We start from the raw sequence: 22,113 nt of genomic DNA, 5'->3' as shown, positions 1-22,113 counted from the left end.
GGCAGGGACTCAGAAGGCAGAACACAATAAAAATGGATGCAAAATCCCTCACCTCTCCATCTGGTCCCAGGGCAGACTCTCCTCCCTCTGCATTCTCTTCAGCCTTCTGTAAAACAACAATGTGTCAAACGTTACCAGTCAGCCCGGAAGATGGGTACAGGAAGAACTTCATGGTAACTCTGGAGTATGTAACAGCATTTCATTAGTACCTACTGTCACCTAACAAAGATGAAGTATCAATGCTTTTTATTTTTATTTCTTTTCATTATCTAAAACAAAGTATGTATTTTATTAGCAATTTGCAGAGAGTTATTTAAAGCCGGATGTGATTCAAGGTCAGGACATTAGAGATCTGTGAACTGTGTCTTCTAGGATCCAAAGAGCTTAAGACACAAGACACAGCAGCACCGAGAGGTCAGAATCTGAAATGTTCTTGTGTTTGGCACTATGAAGACAAATACTGATGTAACGAGCTCAACTTTACTATTCCCTTAGCAAGTTTTCTAAGAACGTCCATTGAGAATAAACTCTAAACTGCTCTTGAGTCATAAAAATACAAAATGATACAAAATTCTGTGAATTCGCTGAATGGTTTTTATTCTTCTTAATGGGATTTCATAATATACAGTATTTCCACAGTGGGTATCTGGGGAAACTTGATGCAGATACTGTGATCTCATGAAAACTTCTGTCATCTACTATTTCTTAAATACTCCATTAACCACTCTGCCTCAAAGACAGCCTAAAGGGAAAGCTAAGGTTATGTCACATTTTGTATATACCTAAAAAAGTCTCATCTGTAATACACACAAAACAGTCCAAAATTTCTTACATTTATAATGACCTCTTTGACAAGTGAAATCTTAAACATTATCTTTACAGAATCCTTATTTTAAAGTTATTGCTGGAAAGCTATACTACTTCTGGGTAGTATAATGAGAGAAAATAACTTTAGTCATTTGCTTTATCAAGACATTTAAGAAAATGAGCTTTCTTCCCCTGGGCCCTTTAGTTAATTAACAATATATATAATGATACAGAATCGATGTTAACTCCACTTTGTTTATTTAAGGCATTGATTATATAATACATTTTGCTTTCTATGAAAATAACTCAATTGTCTCTTGACAAAACAGCTTTTATAGAAAATGTTTTATTTAAAATCCAGCCTTTTGTCCATACTGCAGAAACGCAGTTTCCATAAATGTTTGAAAATTCTGAAGTTCTTTTGTACTTATCTTACAAAAATAGATGCATGTGCGTATGCCAAAGCACAAGGCACCAAAGACTAGGAAATGAAATGCTCCCTTTGGTTATGATTTCTAGAGAATTTAATTTTCTATTTATGCCACCCCGAAGTTAAAATATTTACAAGCTCAAAAGGAACGATCAGTATCGAAAAGTGCCAGGCCCTGTCCAGGCTAGAAACACAGAGAACAATGGTAGAAAAAGCTCAGAAAAGAACCATCCCTGAGACCAATCCCTGAAGTTTCCATTTTTGGAATTCTCAGGCACTATACTCAGGCAACTGTTTTAATTAATTGGAGAAAGTCAATTAATCCCACCATTCTTTCCATATAAATCAGAAATAAGCTACAAATTTAGCCAACAAAGAAAATCAAATGAGACAATGAATAAGCCAATTTCCAGTATCTAGCTACTGGAACTGGATCACCATTTCAATGAATAGTACATTAAAAAGCTTGAAGGACCATAAATAATAGAATCAAAACTGTTCTAAGGATATTCTTCTATGAATAGGCTATAGACTAGCAAGCATGTTATCTAAAAACTGCCTCGTAATCAGGCCCTTCCATTACTTAAAATCCTCCACACTGACTTTAAAAATTCTACTAATTCAAACTTGAGAAGCTATGTAATATATTAGATTTAATAGACTTAGTTCTGGAATTAGGCGATCTGCATTTGAATCCCAGTTGTGCCACTAAATGCAAGAAATCTTTGCTGTTTGATCTTGAGCAAATCATCTTTGCATCTTGGTTCCCTTTTTTATAAATTAAGGGCAGTAACAGTCCCTACTACCTCATAGGGCTGTTGCAGTACTGAGCCACTATCTCAGAATGTACAACCCAAAGTCACATGTAATGTGCACCGCAAGCGTCAATCTTCACACTGTGAAAGAATCAACAACAGTCCAAGGGCTATTCTTTTATGTCTATACTAGACTGGCTACAGCATTGTCTGAAAACTGCTTTGTAAGGTTGCAAGGTCAGGGATTTTTGTCTATTTTGTTCACTCGTGTATTCTCACACCTACAAGGGCACCTAGCACTTAAAAGGCACTAAATATCTGATGAATAAATGAATAAATGTAAGCACCAAGAGCAATGCATATGCTCAATGAAATATTATTATTATTGTAATTAGGTACCAATATATTTACAAATCAAAATAGTTAAGAACACAATTCTCAATTGAACTGGCACTCTGTGAGACTTCGCTTGCTTGCCCTGTATTCAATATCCAATTTGGCTCTGTTATTATTATATGAGGTGGGAGCCAGGTGGCAGTCTGCTCTATGCAAGAGATGCCACATTCTCCCATCATGCTTTGGATTCTTTCAGGTTGCTGAAGGTTTCTGGTTGGTGTGCTTTCTCATAAATTCACGTTTTCACATCAAACTGATACTTTATTCCTTCCCTCTCTTCTCCCCCCCCACCCTAAACAAAACAAAAAACCCTTTTTTGTGGTTCAAGATTAATGCCAAACAAATTGTGACTGGTGCTACTGTTTGAGCTACACTTTGACAGTCTCTGAACATCTGGTGAAATGGCCTGGTGCTGGCCATGGCAGCTGCTACTGTGTCTCCTACTGCCTGAGAAATGTTCACATCCAGTTCTCTGTATCATTTGATTACAAACACATCAATATTACTGGCCGATGCCTGAGCGTATTTCCATTGATTAACAACAAAACAAAACAAAACACTCAAGTTCATCCATTAATCAGGGCTAAAGGAACTTTGTACTGGCTTCTTCCTACCTGCAAAGTCTGGAACTAATTATGCTCATGGAGAAAAGGAGGGTAATTAGCCTAGTCATGGATGGGAATATGAAACAAATTACTCATATCTAAAGACAATTTGGGGTCCTGATTTCCAAGGCCAACGTCAAACTCATACATTCCATTTAGAAATGTTCAGGAACAAAGCTATGTGAAAGGCTACCCATCGTCCTTGCAGAAGCTATACAAAATAATCAGTGATAGGGCCAAGGAGGGAAAGAAATCCCCTAACATGAAAATCCCATTTAAGCTGAACTCGAGAAAATAAACTTAAATGGGACACTTTATTTAGACTACCACAACATAGGCCACAAACAGCCTCATTTTGTAAAGAAACAGTTTTATAGCAAATATTTTACAATCTATATTTTAAAGTGAATGCATTTTATCCCCCAGCAGGTGCTGTTATAATATGCTGAAACAACATTCAAATGTGCTGGCATCTTAAAGACTCGTTCTGTTTCAATGGAAAACTAAGCTTTCAGAAACCATTTGGGTTATTTTTACTGTCATTTAAGCAGACCTTTGAGCATTAAGATAGGTGATCAAGCAATAAAAAATACCCAAGAATATCAAATTAACAGGAAATTGCAGAGAAAACCAATTCTAACATTTTGACCCAAGTAACTGGTCAATCCAGTTAAGCAGGACTTTGATCCAAACCTCTGGTTTCACCCATTTTGACACTGAGCTAATCGCATAAATCTAATCATTATGGCATTGTGTTCACCTATCTTTACAAAAGTTGCTACACTCAAATGCCCAGATTTACCTATGAAAATCTCCTTGTAGAGGAAAGCTGCATCTCTGAGGAAAAGATAGGAGAAAAGAATTGAGAAAAATCAGAGAGTAACTGGAACTTAAAATAAATGTCTCAACAACATTACTACTTTGCATCTGATGCCCTTTTCCCCCAAAATTATACCAAAAGGCTTTTCTCATTTTTTGACATTTAAAAAGGATAAAAACACATTTCCTATTACTATATTAATTAATACATTATGATGGAAAGGTCCCCCTCTAAAACATCCCAGTCCTGAGATTTACTCATAATCATGGTTGACGAGAGAGAGAGAGGACAAAAGAACTTTCAGAAAGAAAAGCAAACACCACCATGAAAAAGCAGGGCGTTCCCCCATGGATTCTCTGAGTAGGTTCTTATTAGTATCATGGGTTTCCAAGAAATGTCACAAATAAATAACAAGGACATAGTTCTGCTGGTATATAGCCCATTGCAAGATTTGAAGGAGGGAATGAATTATTTATTTTTGGCCTGAAGTCAACAGCTTGGGAAGCTGAACCCCTGATATGGCGAGACTCCTAAACAGTAGGTTCAGGACAGGGGGTAGCCTGGGCTCCTAACGACAGCGTAAGAAAAAATATACCCTAAAACCCTGCGAGAAACACCTTATTATCACCAGAAACTATTTCAAAGTAGAGGCCACATAATTACAAATTCTCTTTGTAGAGGTAGGGGAGGAAGAGTTAAGCAGAGTCCACCCCAAACAATAAATCCTCACTTCCTATTGCATGTCTCAATAGTCAAAGAACCTGTCACTGTCCCCAAAGACAATATCCAAGTGATTCTTAACTAGAAAAAAATCACAGCTATTTATTTACTCGACATCACAGAGAATATACAATAAGGGGAAAAAGAAGATTTCATTTCCAACAAAATCTATAATCCTGCATTTCTACCACGGAATTGTCTGATAAAATAACTATGACTTACTGAGCACCTATTATGTGCCAGGGAGCACTCTACATGCTTTAGACAAACTTTTCCACATAACCCTACAAATCTAGGATGTAGGTACTGCTCCCATCACCTTCTGGCAGATCAAGAGACTAGAGCATTAGATAATGTATCTTTGAATGAAATACCCTACAAGGGAAGAAGAGCAACTTAGTATGATATGTTTTCTTATGCTGTTGTGGATTTAAAAGACTACGCTAACATGACTTGGGCAGTGGTCCAATTTTCTAATTTAGCATGTTCTATCCTATTTGTACATACCCAGTGGCTTTAGCGAACCCCATCCCCCTTTTAATCCTATAGTCACCCAGTAGATTACAGAAGAATCATGGCAGAGGATGGGGACCTCAAAGTCACAATCGGTGCACATAAAAGTGCATTCATCCTGTCATACTATAGATACTGGTTTCATGTAATTAAGTATTTCAATTCCTTAAAAATTATTCCTCCTCTAACATTTAAGAAGATACATAGAATTTACTTCTTTTTCTTCCATTTCAAAGTATTAATGGAAGACCAGGCTGAGAAGGGGAAGTGTGAGTATGATGTATAAATGTATACTTCAGAGAAATGGTTCTAATGGTGAGAAAAGAAAATTAAACAAGGTCGTGACAGGTTAAAGGAACCCCACTATATTATTGACTAACAACAATTAAACACAATAAACCCTCCAAGGGGGAAGAAGTCTTTTTCTTTTACACTGGGGCTATTTTTTTAATTATACATGAGTTTAACACAAAGTAAAAAGTAACCCCTTTCCAATTAAATTACAAGGTCAATCATACTCATCTTTAATAGCACAGTTCTTCGAGCATCTTAATTGTCTTACAAATGTTGCTACTAGCTCAATGCTGTAAGTTCACTGGGTAAAAAAGCTTTTCTCAAAACAAAGATTTATTGATGCCTTTCTTAATTAAAAAATGTAGATAAATACATGATGATATGCAATCCTACGGGAAAATGCTGAAAGGGAGAGCACAGAATTTTTAAGCATCCAGTCATAGTTTCTCTCCCCAACAGAGAAGTTGGAACAAGCAACTCTCAATCATTCACTCTAATGGAGGGAAAAAAAACTCCAGATAACCCAAAATGTCAAAGAATCAACCTTTGAAAGCATCCATTTTCTTTGCATTGGTATAAAGGTGCATCCAGGAATTGGGTGACTCACTTTGAACTAAGCCTCAAAGCCCCATGAAAGAGATAGTTTTCAGGAAAGACTAGGAAGGGGTCTAGCTTTTTGTTTTTTGCTTTTTACCTTCTTTATCCCATTTCTCCGGAGGGCAACGAGGACTCAGATGCTTGGCATCCTGAGAGCATGCCGGGGAAGAGGTCAAGGGCTGATAATGAACCAATAATTCTACACATTCGACCATGTGAGATCACCAAGAGGAGATGCCAGGAGATATCCACAAAGCAGACAGGAGGTGCTTTGGGATTGTTACTCGCTTGCCGGGAAATCAGGCCTTATGCCCAATGTGACTCACAGTATTTCCTTCACATCATTCATCACAGTTTATAATTATACACTTAGGTCCATATTTGATTAATGTCTATCTGTCTGTGCCCTCTTTTTCTGATTAAATTAAGAGAAAGGGCAAGAGTGCTTTTCTTCCCCATTACACATTCTTCCCCAGCATCCAGCATACTACTGCCTAGATCATAGTAAGTGTTCAATTAATATTTGTTGAGCAAGTGCATAAAATAGAATAAGTGCTATTAGCAAACCTAAAAGCAAGAGTTTGAAGGTAGAGAGCCAAAGTATAGACCATGCAGAGTTGGCAACACCATGAAAAATATTGTGACTGGTTCCTGCTCTGTATGGATTAACACAAAAATAAAGGCATAATCATTACCACTCAATTATATATCTTTCTTTGCCTATGATGATATAACTGTCTAATACTATGGCAGGAATGTAATAATTATAAGCCGGAAGCTCAAATCTGGGCCATTAACTTTTACTCACAAAGAAATGTAGAATATGAACTTTAATACTAAAAACACTAACAATGATCTTTTTGCAATAACCTCTGAAAAATACATGGCTGGATTAGGGAAAACTAAAACTAGCATTTCATGGGATCCACATATGGAATATGACAGAATTGTATCTGTTTGCCTATGTGCTCTTCATGAACTCAGAAAGTATCTTTTTAAGTCAGAAATTGGCAGCTGAAATTCTGCAAAGTCTATAATGCTATCTTGACAAGAAAATGAGGTATTCCTCACCACTGAAATGTCTAAATCCAAGCCCTGAGTCATCCCTTGTTCATCTTCACAGTAAGGGAAGCTATCTTATGCTAAAGAAGCCAGGTGCAAGAAGGCACCTTCTCAATCATTTATCCTTCCTTCTTAATTATGAAACAAGTATGAGAATTCAGGAGCCATGAAATTAATTATTTTTGGGAAAACATTTTGTTCAATTATTCGGTGCAGAGAATAAATGATTATATGCTACACCCTCGATCTTCACAATTCTGAGGAAGACTTGCTGTTGATGTTTGTACCTGGGCCAATCAGAATTTACCATGAAAACAAAAAACCAAGAACTAAATTATCAGACTACTTAGCTTCAAAGAGGAGATATATTCACAGACCTACACTAGTATGTTTGTTACTCTTGAGTTGTGATAGATATCTACATAGCAGAAATTCTAAATCCTACCCTTCACTTCTCATGATAATTAGAACTCATTTTACATAAGGCTATTGTTTTCTGTAATCACCTAAAACCCTGACCTAGTGTGACAGAAGGCAGCTAAACTCAATGAACAATTTTGGCATTGCTGTCTGTCCAAATAAACAGGCTAAAATTTGTCCCAAAAATATCCCAAAGCTATATCTTACATCTTTCTCTGGCTTTTTTCAATCGTACACTGCATTTTATTCTTAATTTTCACTCCAGTTTCTCAACTGAACAGTCCTCTGCCACACTACCATTCCACTTAAGTACACACTTATTTATGCCTATGTTTTTTTCCCTTTCCTATTGACCACGTTCGCTTAATTTTTAAATTCTGTATGAAACAATGGAAATATGAACGGCATTGTTTCCATTTAATACAGCCTACCCATTATGCCCTCTTCTCCTCTAATCTGCCACCTTAGTATGCCTAATCAACTCTTTCATGTCATATCCTCTTACATAAGCAAGCAATTTTTGTAATTCAATCATCTAAGCTTTGCATTAATGTGGCAGGGAGTATTTATTAAAGAACAATATGTATCATAAGCTGGCCACCGACCGCACCCTGCCCCCTCCCCCGCCCCTGACCTAGTGGCCACCAAGAGGGCACTCACCTTCTTCTTCCTTCTCCTCTTCTTCTTCTCTTTGGCCGCTTGGGCTTGCTTGTGCTCCCAAACCAGGCTGGTCAGGTTGGCCACATACTCATCGGTCTGCTGCAGAAGGTAAGCTAATCGCCTGTCTTTCTTTTGATCAATTAGTTTTCGATAGCCTTCTTCATCTTCAGCCTGTTAGGAAAGAAGAGTGTGATTACCAGAGCATAATAAAAATGTGCAGAAAACACCATTCCCTCCTCTTCCCTCCCCTCAACGGTCTGAAGTTTGACTGGTGGTGAGTGCGGCACACACAGAAGTGTGATGCCTATGTCCCAGGACACTGGGGTTCACGGCAAAGTCAGGACACACAGCCACATGATGTGCTGAAACCAAGAACTCTTTGTCAACTCTTTGTTCATCTGTGTTTCTTTAGCTGTACAAAAAACGGTTAAAATTTGACAATGCACCATCTGAAGTTTATTCTTAACTTTGGGAAATTTTCAAATATAATCAAAAGTAGAGAGAATAGAATAATCTCTCATATTATTAACATCAAGCCACAAAAATTAACTCATGATGACTCCTGTTTGATTACTACCCTTTCCCCAAAGTCCTCCCCTAATCCCAAACTGGATTGTCTTAAATTAAATTCCAGATGTAATATTCATTCATTCATAAATATTTCAATAAATATTTCAAAAGACAAAAAATCAAATGGACATTGAACAAGTAACTTCTTATACTTAAAAGCATTACAAACATTGCGGTTGATAGGAAAAGTCAAATCTGGGGGATTTTTAACACAGATTGGCACTATGTTATGGGCCTAGGTGACTGGGGACAAGTCATTTAGCACCTGAAGTCTGATACCACTGAGTAATAAAACACATAAATCCCACTTCCACCTCCTATTAAGCAACATTATGAGGTTAAATGAAATAAAAATTCTGATGTACTTTGAGCCATTTCAAGAGACATCTTTTTTTATATGTCCCAGTAGAAGGACAGCTCAAAAATATTTTCCTCATGTGATGCAGAATAAAAAGAACACACCACAAAATCTTTAAGAGGCAGCTCTATTACAGAAAAGCTTTGGATCTTTAGTCCAGGGGTGTCACTCCAGTATTTGCCCGAGTGACAGCAGTTTCATCACTTAGTCTAGCTGCTGTCTGCCCCGTGGATGAGCATGAACTTCACATGCTATTATAACTCTAATTGCTTTTGGTTATGGTTGATCTCACTTGAAGAAAGAGTGATAAAAAACTTCAGTTTCTCTGTTATCTGTATATTCCATCATTTAATTGCAAAAATTAATGGTTTGCAAATCCCTAATCATTAGTGTCAAACCAATCTGTTACTGAAGTTCTAATATAGTTTCACTTCAGTTAAATCAGACAAATTTGACTGCTTACTGCTCGGATTACTATAAAATGGTCTCCCTAGGTAGTTAGAAATTTCTTGGGCAGTCTTCTCCTTCTCAAAAAAAGGAGAAGGAGGCAGGAAAAGATTGCAAGATTTAGCAGCACCTGGACGCAGAGCCCTTTAAAATATGGTGTTTACTCTCTGGAATCCAAAAAATTAATGAAAACAAAATGAAAGCCATTAAGACCAGCAAAGAAAACGGTGTCACTTGGAATATTCCCAAGATAAAACTATGGGCTGAAGCTAATGACTTTATCTTCATGCAGTAATTAGCCATTATGTCCCAGGTAGAATCTACAGTCTCCTATCACTATAGATCACATACTTTTTTATAAAGTCCATGTTGTGCTCTGAGGTTCAATTCCAAAAATAATAAAACAAAAAGGTCAATAAAACCAAAATACACAGGCCAATGACATAAACCAATCCCTTTTGTGTTATATATCCATTAAAAATAACAATGTAACAATAATGATCCCTGAATAGCCTTTGACAATACTCCGGCTATAAACAAAAAAAAGCAACATTTTGAAACTGACTTAAAAATCACTTTTTACACTGTGAGGAAAATTTTCTGCCATTACCAAAAAGACAAGGGCTTCCCCACTCCCCCAAAAAAGACCTTAGATTCCAAGACAAAGTATAATGAGATATTCATTCAAAACAACTCATGCCAGTCAGTCTCAAAGAAGCAATATTCAAAAAACAAAGCAAAACTGCCATTTCCATCCTTCCAGATCCAGTTATTAAAACTCCTGTGAAATATAGTGCCTGCCTTTACGTGAGAAGCTATAATCTGAACAGCAATCTATACTAGGACATGACAATACTATACTCAACAGTTGTAGCCCAAGATTTGTGGTACGCATTGTTTAGGAAAGAGAGGATGTTTCCACTCTATCACCATGAAGTTTAAAGGAACATATTCATATATTTGATAACCAGCTTTTACTTTCTTCCTCTACTACAGTATAGTTAGCATTCTCCATACAGAAAATGACATGAGGGGAGCATTTTCCTGGATTCCTGCAGGCGGGCGAGCGCCTTACCATCAGTCTGCGCATTCTCTCCTTTTCAATCCGCTCTGTCTCTTTCTTCTGCTCCCTTTCAGTGTTGGCGTGCCAAGTTGCCACGGCTTTAGAAAGCTTCTGGATCTTCCCAGCCACAGAGCGATGGTACTCCTTAAAATCTTTTGCATGTTGCAAAATACTGTTCAGGTATTCCTAAAGGATCCAAAGGAGGGGAGAAAGGAATACTGAAAATCCATTTTCCAATGTCCTATGAGGTTTCAGTGTAGTCCGAGAAGACTCTCAGTGCGTGTTTAACAACAATGAAAGACTAGAAACTTGGGACTATTTTGGGATAGGTGCCCTGGCGTGCCTCCATAGCTGAGGTGTGGGCTACGGAGCCGGTGGGAAACATGACCTCTCCAGGTTTATTTTGGTGCCAGCCTGTGGAAGAGAAGTCTCTAAAACTTTGAGGGTGTGGCCACATGAGAATGGAAAGATCAAAATGGAGAGAGACCTACAAAATGGTGATGACAAAATAAGAAGCCAATGAATCACTCTCAAATAAACCTGAGGGAGGTGGGTATTTTCAGTGAGAATTATGATACAAAAGTAATGTTTCTTCTGTGGTAATTTAAAAGCCTTAGAATTATGACTGAAGGTTGGACAGGGAGCTAAAATCTCCATACATAATTTTTGTACACTTCTTAAATAAAGGGGGAAATGTGTATGTACCCTTTTTAACAAAAAAAATTCCGACATTTTTTTTTTTTTACAAATGAGACTAAGCTAGGCACTAAAATAAGCCCAGAAAAACAAACACAATTTACATAATTTAAAGGATTGTGACACAAAATCAAATCCTACATCACAATATTTCCAAACCCCTAAAAAAGAATGTTTTTAAATATCTGCTGCCCCTGTGAAACCTCTAACTGGGCCCTTAGAAGAAAGCATATTTATATTTGTTATAAAAATAATTTTTTGCTTTCTTCTTTCTTCTCCAATTCCCCCAGAATTTTGCTCTAGGAAATCCATAGTCAGTAGCTTTCCATGGATGATGAAAATGATACCTATTAGAATTAAGAAAGCCCACTTACCTGGCTTGGCCTAAGTTTTCTCATCTAGAAAACGAAGTGGTCAGACTATGTATGCTACAAGGAACTTCTCTGTTCTATGATGCCCCTGCCACCCACAATAGCACATTTTTCAGTCGTTCTGACTCCGCCCAATTACTTAGTCAGACATCTCTGTCTACCTGAGGAAATGCAAAGCCCAGGCCCAAGCACCTGGTGTTTCTGCCGGCGCTTCCTCTCCTGTTCAATCTTCTGCTGCTTCTCTAGTTTCTCCGTCATGCGGGCCTCCCTCAGGGTCTGGCGCTTGCTCCGTTTGTATGCTTTGGAGTTGAGAGCCGTCTCGAGAGTCGTGTCTCGCCGCATGCAGGCCACCACCTCCTGCCTCAGCTGTCAAGAGGGAAGCAGTTAGAGAGCCTCCCCAAATGGGGTCCAGGCTCCTGAACCTTACTCTTCTCTCGTTTCTATTTAGTGGAGCAGAATGGGGGACTCTGTAAGTTTCTCAGCCACCGTTGGGTTTTAGTAAACGAAGAGACTAAATCATACCAAATGTATGTGGTATTTTCAAAGACAGTATAACTTTTCCTTCTAAATAAGTCAGGGGAAAAAAGCAATTACAGCACTGAAACATAAAAACAACAAAAAAGTAGATGTTGTCCTGGATTTCAAATAAGTTGATTCATTCCATTTAATTATTCTAATGATACTAGTTAGTTAATAAGCTTTAATTTTTTTTTACACTTTAAATGCCATACTAACATTCTCTTTGTGTTTAAAGATGAACTTTAATGATGCTCTGCAAAAAGAATAAAAGGATTATTTCCTGTTCAAGTACAATAGCAGCAGATACTCAGACAATTTTAATTCATGGTCTCCTCTAAAAGATGGGAAATATTAGTTTTGGCTTCCCTCCCACTCCTAACAATGATATTCTTTATAAGATATTCAAATTTTATATTATATTGTGAACTTCTTTTAGATTATCATAAACATATTAACTTATCCATATTGTATGCTATGTGATAGTAGGTGGTGGGAATAAACATTAAAATAATAATTCAATTGAATCTGAAATCAGCATCAATTATAGTTAATTCCATTAGGAAACTTCACAGATAACAGATTTTTCAATAATAGCAAGCAAAAATTAGATCATAGTGAAGCTGATCTTATTCCTAAAAAATATGCCTGGATAATATTCTTTTAACAACATGTTATCAAACACTTTATCACGTATTTTATGAAATCACCTACAAGAAAGAAGTAAATGAAACTCAGAGAGTTTTTCTTCCTTGATTTTTCATTAAAAAAAAAAAATTTAAGCTCTAATCTACTCCCGCAAACCTATGGCCAAGGAGCACCCAGCCATACTGACGCACTCTTGTGATATTATAACCAACAGGGCAAATGTAACTCCCAAGTTCATATGACAAGAGCAAGTAGGGTGGCCTCGTGATTTTAATCGCATCCTCCAACAAACCAAGTCATGTAATTCAATACTTTCAAACTACTTTCATTCATTAATAATTCATTTTGCATGCCCTGAGACCTTAAGCAAACAAACCCATCTGACTGGAGATGAAGGGTTCCTTTTCCAGTCTGGCTAAATGGTCTACGTGCAGACCAGAAGACCTGCACCTTTTGGGTCCATAAGACAAAACTCGCCAAAGTGAAAATTAGCTCTATTTCATTCTACTAGTTTCCTACTGAGTTACCAATTAGCATTTCTGAAACAGATAGTTATGTTAGCTTTTATGAATCAGTGACTACTGAGAACCATAGCAGGAACAACAGATAATAATTCACTGATTAGTCAATATATGGGTCTGATGTGATCTAAACTTGTATTGTGATGAAAAATCAACAGTTACAAAATACAGTTTTATGTATTTCTATCAACAAGGAGCTATTAATTCAGTAGTGTGTGTATCATATTCGCTAAAATTTATTTCATGGTCATGGCTAGAATTATAGACATTTGTCCTTACAAAGAAGCTCTAATCTACCACCTTACCTTGTTTTTCTTTGGAGTAATAAAGGCAAACATGAGCTACCTTATTTGTTCTCAAGGTTTCATCCGTAGTAACAAAATGCCATGGCTCTGCCTTAGTAAACCATAATGCAGGAGAAAAAAAATGTTGCTGATGATATACAGAAGAGAAAAACAGAATAATAAGCACCTTCGTCTTTGTTACTTTTAGCTCTGTGCTGCTGGTCTAAAAGATACACTGTCTTACTAAGTTTACATCTTTATAATAATATTGAATATACTTAAGGATACACGGATCTCCAATAATTACATCCATTTCCCACATCTCAGATTTGCTGGGTAAAAGGTATTACCTGACGTTGGAAATTGAGTAACCGAAGTGCTTTCAGTTCCACAGTTGCTTTAGTTCGTAAATCTGGTGGCAAAGAGCCAGGCAGATTTTCCAGTTCTTGTATCCTATGGGCTATGCGAGCCTGAAGTCTAAAGATAAAAAAAAAAAAAAAAAAAAAAAAAAAAGGAGGAGTGGGAGTGGTGGAAATAAACATTACAATCTAGTCTGAAATAAACGATAACCTTGGGTTTAAGTTTGTGGCAAAACCTGTTACCTGTTTCCGATACTCATGGCTGTTTTCTTAAACCCAACTAGATTTTCTGATGTTAAACAGAGAAAAGCTACCTTTGCATTAATGCAGACAGGTGCTACATGTTACTTAACACTCTGGTGTTATACATAACCTTTCTCTAACACCTAGGAAAGAAGGTTCAAGATACACCTAGGAGGAAAGTCAAGTGCACCTGCTCACTCTGAACAGACAGAGAAAATTTGACTTGCTCCCAAATGCCCAGCTGACCGCCACACAGGGCTAGAACAACAGTTTTCTTTCTGACTTCTGGTTCTGTCCTAAGGCAATGGGGCCATTTGCCCTCCTTTGCAAAGAGGATGCTGATGACCGCTATTGAAGCTGAATGAACAAGAGTAGTTTTAGGTGCTGAGGCCACAGAAACCAGTCAACCCAAAACATTTAGAGGGAGCCCTGCCAACCACAGCCACTTCCTCTGTGAGCTGTGCTTGCTGGAAAAAAAAAAGAAAGAAAGAAAGAAAGAAGGAAAGAAAAGAAGGAAGGAAAGGAAAGGAAAGGAAAGGAAAGGAAAGGAAAGGAAAGGAAAGGAAAGGAAAGGAAGGAAAGGAAAGGAAGGAAAGAAGAAAGGAAGGAAAGGAAGGCAAGGAAAAATGAAGGAAGGAAATGAAAGTATCAATGAAATGACAATAAGGCCACTTGCACTGTCCAGGTAACCCTTCAAGTACCGTCACTTACTTCCTTCCCTTCACTCGTCCTTCACCTAATTCCCAAAACAAACAACAAAAGAACGAATACGACCTAGAAAGAATGGCACATAGCAAAGTAAACAGTATTTAAAAACTAAGAATTTCTAGACAAGGATTGCTGGGGAGTCTCATTTTAGACACTATCAAAAATATAACTGCAGGTAGTTCCTCATTATAAAGGAAGAATAGAAAATAAAAGTCATCTGGCTTTCTTTATTCATTTGGGATCCATTATTGTTATCCAAATAAACTCCTGATTTTAGAATTTACCTGGATCCTTTCCTTACAAATAATTACATTCCATTTAAATCTATCTTTAAAACTATCTCCCCCAAAATTTGGGGCAAAACTGTCTTTGAATAAACTTCAAGAAAGAAAGAAGAGTAATAAAAATGCAATAAGTTAAATTAATATTAACTGCACTAAGTTAGCTGCATTTAATGCACCATTTTATTTAACTCTCTCTCTCTCTCTCTCTCTCTCACACACACACACACACACACACACACACACAACCTATAAGGTATAATGGTCCTAGTTTATTGAGGAGAAAACAGAAGTTGAGAGATACTCAAGAAACATGCCAACTTCACAGAGCTAGTTAAGGGAGGGAGCCAAGATTGAATCCTCCCTCCACCTGACTCCAAAACCACTGCAGGTACACTGCAGTAATTAAAATATACTTTCTAACCAAGAACTTTCCTGGATCTCAACTTTAAAAGCTGATCATTAAAGAGTCTGTTAGAAATTATTATTACGGTTTGTCAATCTTTATAATATATATTCATATGAAAAAGTAAAACCTTCTGTGACTTAGATACTACAAAAATTTTAATATTTCATATAGCTCAGATATCAAAACAAGCATTTTTTAAAACTTACAGGTGTTTGCTCTGATGGGGCAATAAAATGTCATCTTTTTCAAAATTTTAAAAATGATAGTAAGGAAAATGCATCATTTTTGATCGACTTCACTGAAAATAATGTGACAGATTCCTATTTTATTTGATACATACATACTATTGATTGATTTACTGGATGATTTATCATCCTAATGTGTTATTATATTATCATAGTTACCACGCTGTTATTTCAACTATGCATACTAACACAAATAATAATACTTTTAAAGGGTTTAACTGTACAACAGACTAAAAATTTAGTTAGTTCATACAGCAATAATAAACTTTTATCAAATTGTTCAAATCCTGCCAACTTTCTTCCATGTTTCTTTTACAAATGATACTCATGAGATTATTATCTTTTTTTTTTTTTAATTTTCATTGTATGAAAAACATCTACTTCATTTATCCAGTTCGATTTCTTAAATAGCCACATAGGCAAAAATCTCTGAATACGTCAGTCAACACATGATACATCTTAACAATTAGGATATTAGGAGAAAAAAATCCATTACAGATTTTTTCCAAATATATAATTTAAAGGAAAAAAAGAAACAGACAATTTCACTTCTGTAGAGTAAGGCCATAATAAAAGGAAAATTAAATATGGTTAGGTGAGATGGGGGGTAATGGTATGGTTATTCTACCGCCTTGGTTCCAGATTTATTACAAACCTTTTTCACTGGAAAATCCGAGAAAACGATCCCTTGGTATTCCGGGTTATTCTCTTTGACAAAGTGGGTCAGGTGCTAAAAATTAGAAGAATGGCTGCTTTCCCTAATCTTCTAAAGGGCTATGGAACTAGGACTAAATAAATAATCTTAATGGAGCTGGACTGAGTACAGAGATTAAATCACACTAAACTGGGCGTGTGGGAGTTGGGGAGCAGAGAGGGGAAGTAGAAAGGAGGAAACTGGGGGTAGATGGAGCCTTGGGCCACGGGGAATTTGGAGTGGGTGGGGCTTGGGGAAAGTGTACTTCTTCCTGAAATGACTGCTTTTCCAAAGGGCCTAGTACTTTGTCAGTGATTCTCAGATTCCGCAGCACAAAAGAATCTCTCTTTTATGAAAAGAAGGCGAGAAGTATAAAGTGCAAACGTGCAAACTATAGGAGGCAAGGAAAGGTAGTCTCCATAGTAAAATTATATGCATTCCATTCAGCGCATGGCAGTGGGGGTGGGGACAAAGGTACAGGAGGGGCCTCTTTATCACAGAAAATTTTGTCTTTTTGTGGTGGCTGTTGTTAATAGAAATCTTCATTTTAAATAATGCTTCTCTCCAGACAATTTCATCTTCCTATCAATGGGATTCAGCAGGTAGTCCGATAAAGAGATTCAGGATTCTCAACTTCCCGAAACAACAACAGATGTAATACTGCATAACTGCAGGAGACTCATTTAGTGTCCTCACGAGCACAGAAAATTGAAGCAGAATTAGGTCACTCAGGTTTTTCATACAGATTGAACAGTAAATCAAGAGGGGTGACTGTTCTGGCAAGAAAAAGAGTTCCATTAAAGGCAACAGATATTTGTTCAGGTCCAGAGGAGAAGTTTATGATTCCTGTAGGAGAGTTATTTGAACAGAAAATGACATTGGTACATTTTGTTCCTTCAAGGAGCTGAGTGACACTTGGAAAAAAGAGAGAGGGAGACTGACTTTTTGCCATTCTGCTGATAAAGCAGCCCTTGGTGCAATTTTTGAGAAGAAATTTTCAGGGTTGCAGTGGATCCAGGGCAGGACACACGGACGGACGGACACGCGCGTACACACACACACACACACATACACACACACACACACACACCCAAGAAGACTGTGCTTGCTTCCTGACACGAGGAGGATGTACCATTGTTTTCATACTAAATTCTGACTTGAAACCAAAGAAGGCTGACAGAATTCAAAGATGCTCTTCTCAAATAAACTGCTTCCAATGTGAATCACATCTCCCATGCAAACATTTGCAGAACTGGTTTACATGCTCAGGTGACAATTCGTGGAACACTTCTGCCGAAACATATAACTCTAAATGAAAGAACCAAAGTTAGGTATATTGACAGGGCAAAGAAAGTGTGCCAAAAAGACAACCACAAAATAAAATAAAAAGCACCTGGCATATCTCTGAGATACTACAGAGAAAAGCAATAAAGTTCCATCATAAGAGAAAGATGGTCAAAAAGAAAGGATCCAATTTAAATGGGAAAACAATGTTTTAACTGGAGACTTTGTATAGATCTAAGGCAAAATGTTCATATGCAGAAACTTACTTATGCTTTTACTGAATAAAGAAGGTCAATTTGTCAAAATCCTGATTTTATGATGAACAAGGAAAAGCAGCCAAGTGACTTAAAAGTTAACAAAAAAATTAAGATTCTGACAATTTCCTTTCAGTTTTCATAGACAAGGTAAGCAGTATTACAATGGTCAAAGAAATGAACATCTGTTAAAGAATTTCTGACAGACAAGTTTTGCTCAAACTAAGTTTAAAATTTGTAAAAGAGATGTTTTTAGACCTTGCTCAAACCCTTAATCAGACAATAAAGGTACACTGGATCCTTCTAGTAATCAGTGCTAAAGGCTAGTAAGTCATTCTCTCAAAGATGGACAAACAGAAAAGTTTCTTTGCTGCCTTTTACAAGTGCCTAACAGACTTAATTTATCTTTTTTAAGGGATAAATTTAACTAATTGCAGCAGGTGAACAATTTATCTTCAGATAGGCAGAAGCCAGCTATTGCTCTATAGCTATAGAAGATAAAAGATGTCCCTGCAAGGCAGCCAGTGCAAACCTATCCTTCTTCTCAACATGGCCATGGGACAATTCAGTCCAAAGGACCCACTGGCTTTTTGGGCCCAGGGTTGCCACATCAATTGTTTTGCAGCTTTACTAAAGAGGAGACATTTATCAAGCAATAATATGAAAAATAGCCATTCTACTACATTCTACAATGCTTGTATTTTAAAAGATACTGACAGATACCTTTTTTTTTTTTATTGATACAGGAGTGGAGGACAAAAGCTTTTCATAAACTGAAATAGGCTAAACAGTACTACTTAATACTGTATACTCTGGAGACCACCTATTGTCACTTCCAAAACAGGTGCTAAAAATGAGCGCATTACAAGAAAGTTCTGTAATTAAAATTCTGGTAAAAATGATCAAGAAAATTTAGAAGTCAGTAAAACACACACACAAACACACACACACACACACACACACACACCCCTCCACAGAAAAGCACAGGCTAAATGAAGAAAAAAAATTCAGATGTATTTCTAGGTACAGAGAGTATCTGTGTTAAGAAAGTAGTTGGCATAATTTGACAAAGGTACTGGTAGCTTTGTACCTTCAAGGCAGGAAAAAATGTTAGCTCTTAGAAGTCAGAATTTTAGAGTACTGCATTTTTTTTAAAAAAATGACTTTTTATACTCAATAGTATTATTAAGAAAGAACTGCATATAAATACACTTTTTTTCTGCCTCAGATGTGTTTACAGTGCTAATATTTGACTTTATAACATCCAGCAATTATTCACCCAACAGAATCGGCCTATTGACATTGAAATATCAATTGATGATGAGTACCTAGCTCTCCAGGAATATATGAAATGCTAGAAACAGCTACATAAAAGCTCTTAATTGAGGATTAGTATTAGTAATGAGACTAAAGTTACACTCTCCATCCAAAAAAACTACACACATTTAATGGCCAGTTACTGTGGTTTCTTTCAGAGTAACTCTCAAAACTGACAGCTCAGTATTTTAATCTAATAACAAATTAAGTAATACATTTTCCAATGAAGTTTAAGGTAATGGTTTAAAAGGGAACCTAAATATTGTTTACTAACATTCCCATAATTTTTAAACTAATTTTGTTTTCAATTGAATCATATTAGGGAAATAATAATAGCTAATACATATTAAATATCTTTGTGTCGTTCCACAAGACGTACTCTAATACCCTCTCAAATGAGGAAACTGAGTCACAGAGAAGAGATGTAACTTGATCAAGGTAACACAGCTTGTAAGTGGCAGGGCATGTTTTCTGGCTAACTCCAGAAACTACCATGTTTAGCTTTGTTTTAACCTTGACTCAATATTTATCAGGCTCCCTCTTTGGTTAACATTAAGTATATCAGGAGTCTGGTAACTAGAGCCCACGGCCAAATTTTGCCCACAGGCCATTTTTGGAAATAAAGTTTTATTGAGACACAGACAGCTCATTATTGTCTATGGCTGCTTTCTCACTCAAAGGGCAGAGTTGAATAGTTGTGAAAGAGACCATATGGCTCAGCAAAGCATAAAATATTTACTATCTGGCCCTTTACAGAAAAGGTTTGCCAACCCCTGATTTAAGTAAATGTGCTGAATCAGGTAAAAATTAAGTTTCTGGAAGAAGAGTTTAAATAAGGACCCCCTATGAAGGCATATAAGGCTTACTCCTAAAGTTGGCCCAAGCCATAGACCATGAATGAAAACAAAAAATATATCATACCAAGCTACTGAAGTATGCTTTAGTATCATGAGATGTGACATTAATCATACTTCAACATCTGACCAGCTTACAATTGTCATTCAGGGACAAACTGACACACTAGAACAAGGCACTGCACAATCCAAGTGTGAGAGGACCACTTTCTTAGATTGCAGGAACTGCCGGCTGTGCTTTTGATCTTTACATCCCCAGTGCCCACTTAACGCAGTGCCTAGCATGTCATAGGAGTTGAGAAATGTTTTCTGATTGGTCGAATGAAAATCACAACCCTACCAACTACAAGCCATCAGAGGGCCCCCACCTCCCCAACTCCAATGGGAAACAAACTTCAGCAATGTTCTGAAATCATTCTCACAACATGAGTTTCGACCTGTACAATTTCCCTTAGGCCTTTCCCTTGTCCCGTAGAAAGGAACGACCACAACACTAAGAGACTGAGCCTGCAAGAACATGGTAGCCTGACCCCTCCCAGAGAGGGGTGCATTACCTATATTCCCGCTCCTGGAGAATCTCCACAGGGTCCAGGCCTTGTGGTTTCTGAATGGGGCTGATCCGGCTCTGCTTCTGCTGCAGCTGCAGGACGGGTGAGGGCTGCCCCGGGGCCGGCTGCGGCACGGAGGGCCCGGGCACGGCGGCTGCGGGAGGCTGGGCGGCTGCGGGAGGCGCTGGGGAGGGCCGGCCACTGGGTGCGGGCACAGGCAGCTTCTGCGGGGTGCTCGGGCCACTCAGCTCTGGCCCGGGGCCTGTGGGACAAGAGCAACATGAGCAGCTCCGGCGGGTCATCACCCTGTGGTCACACAGGGCCTCCTCACTAACCCCCTGGGGTCCAATGATGAGAATAAGTCAAAGTCTTAAGGGAAGAAAAAAGAAGGAAGGAGGGGAAGAGTGGAAAGGTGGGGGAAAGGAAAAGAAATTTTAAAAAAGAAAAAAATAGAAAAAGAATCTGGCATCTATCATAAGAAAATAGCATTCACTAATGAACATTTGTGAAAATGGTTCAAAAATGACTCAAGTAATACATTTTATTTTAAGGAATGGACTGCCAGCTTTTAATGGAGGTCTACAGTGGGTTTTTAAAAAGCATTACAGGTGCATTCCGAGTTCCAAAAAGTAAGGGAGTCACCTAACAGTCAGATGCAATTTGGGTGTGGTCTTGAAATCACATTTTGCAAACTACAGAGCAAGCCCCTTTAGGCAGACCTCAGCCCCAGTCTGGGAGAACCCTGTAGTTAAACCATCCTTTGCCAATACAGCCAGCAGCTTGCCAGTCCTCTGACGTGAATTCAAAGGGGCACAAATTTTTCCTTAATGACCTACAAAGTATATTTCAGACTTAACTGACATCTCAGAACTTAAAATTTTTACTACATATTAGAAAATATTTCTAAAAACATTCAGTGCAGAGGGGGAAAAAATCTGTTCATTCTACCTAATAAAAACTAGCAGATATTAAAATTGAAGAGAGCACTTTTCTCATGTTATTAGAATAAAGGTATATGAAATGATCAAGCTTATCAAAATGTGTTTGAGTTAATTTAAAGCATTTGTCCACATTAAACTTCAGGAGTTTAAATTGATTGGTAGGTATAGATCTAAAACAAGAAGTATTCCATCTCTACTCCTAGATGAATTTTTACTTACTTCAAAATTATAAATAAGATTAGTTACGCCACCAAATGAGTTAGTAAATTAAAAAAAAATCTCGTAAGTAGATGTTAAAACCTCTTATAGGCATTTTTCCAAGTATTTTCTATATCTTTTCCAAGAAAAATTAAAATTATTAAATGGTAACAAAAATAATAGTCTATATACTTCAGAGAGACTTAATAATTAACCATAGAAAGA

The 22,113-nt window shown here is 37.3% G+C and overlaps 1 protein-coding gene across 8 annotated transcripts in view; it reads right to left on the bottom strand.

Annotated features, from left to right (window-relative positions):
* SMARCA2 (SWI/SNF related, matrix associated, actin dependent regulator of chromatin, subfamily a, member 2) overlaps window positions 1-22,113 on the bottom strand; it is a 182,586-nt gene that overhangs the window by 107,640 nt on the left and 52,833 nt on the right. For all 8 annotated transcript variants that reach the window (XM_016162639.2, XM_016162637.2, XM_016162643.2 and 5 more), the window contains 6 exons: window positions 20,756-21,011; window positions 13,904-14,030; window positions 11,777-11,950; window positions 10,530-10,703; window positions 8,080-8,250; window positions 53-106 (listed from right to left, as the gene is read on the bottom strand). In XM_016162639.2, the coding sequence (XP_016018125.1) occupies window positions 53-106; window positions 8,080-8,250; window positions 10,530-10,703; window positions 11,777-11,950; window positions 13,904-14,030; window positions 20,756-21,011 (956 nt within the window). The remainder of the gene's footprint in view (window positions 1-52; window positions 107-8,079; window positions 8,251-10,529; window positions 10,704-11,776; window positions 11,951-13,903; window positions 14,031-20,755; window positions 21,012-22,113) is intronic.

Source organism: Rousettus aegyptiacus, unplaced genomic scaffold (genome assembly GCF_014176215.1).
Source record: "Rousettus aegyptiacus isolate mRouAeg1 unplaced genomic scaffold, mRouAeg1.p scaffold_m13_p_3, whole genome shotgun sequence".
Classification (NCBI taxonomy): Eukaryota; Metazoa; Chordata; class Mammalia; order Chiroptera; family Pteropodidae; genus Rousettus; species Rousettus aegyptiacus.
This window is presented reverse-complemented; position numbering and strand designations above follow the sequence as displayed.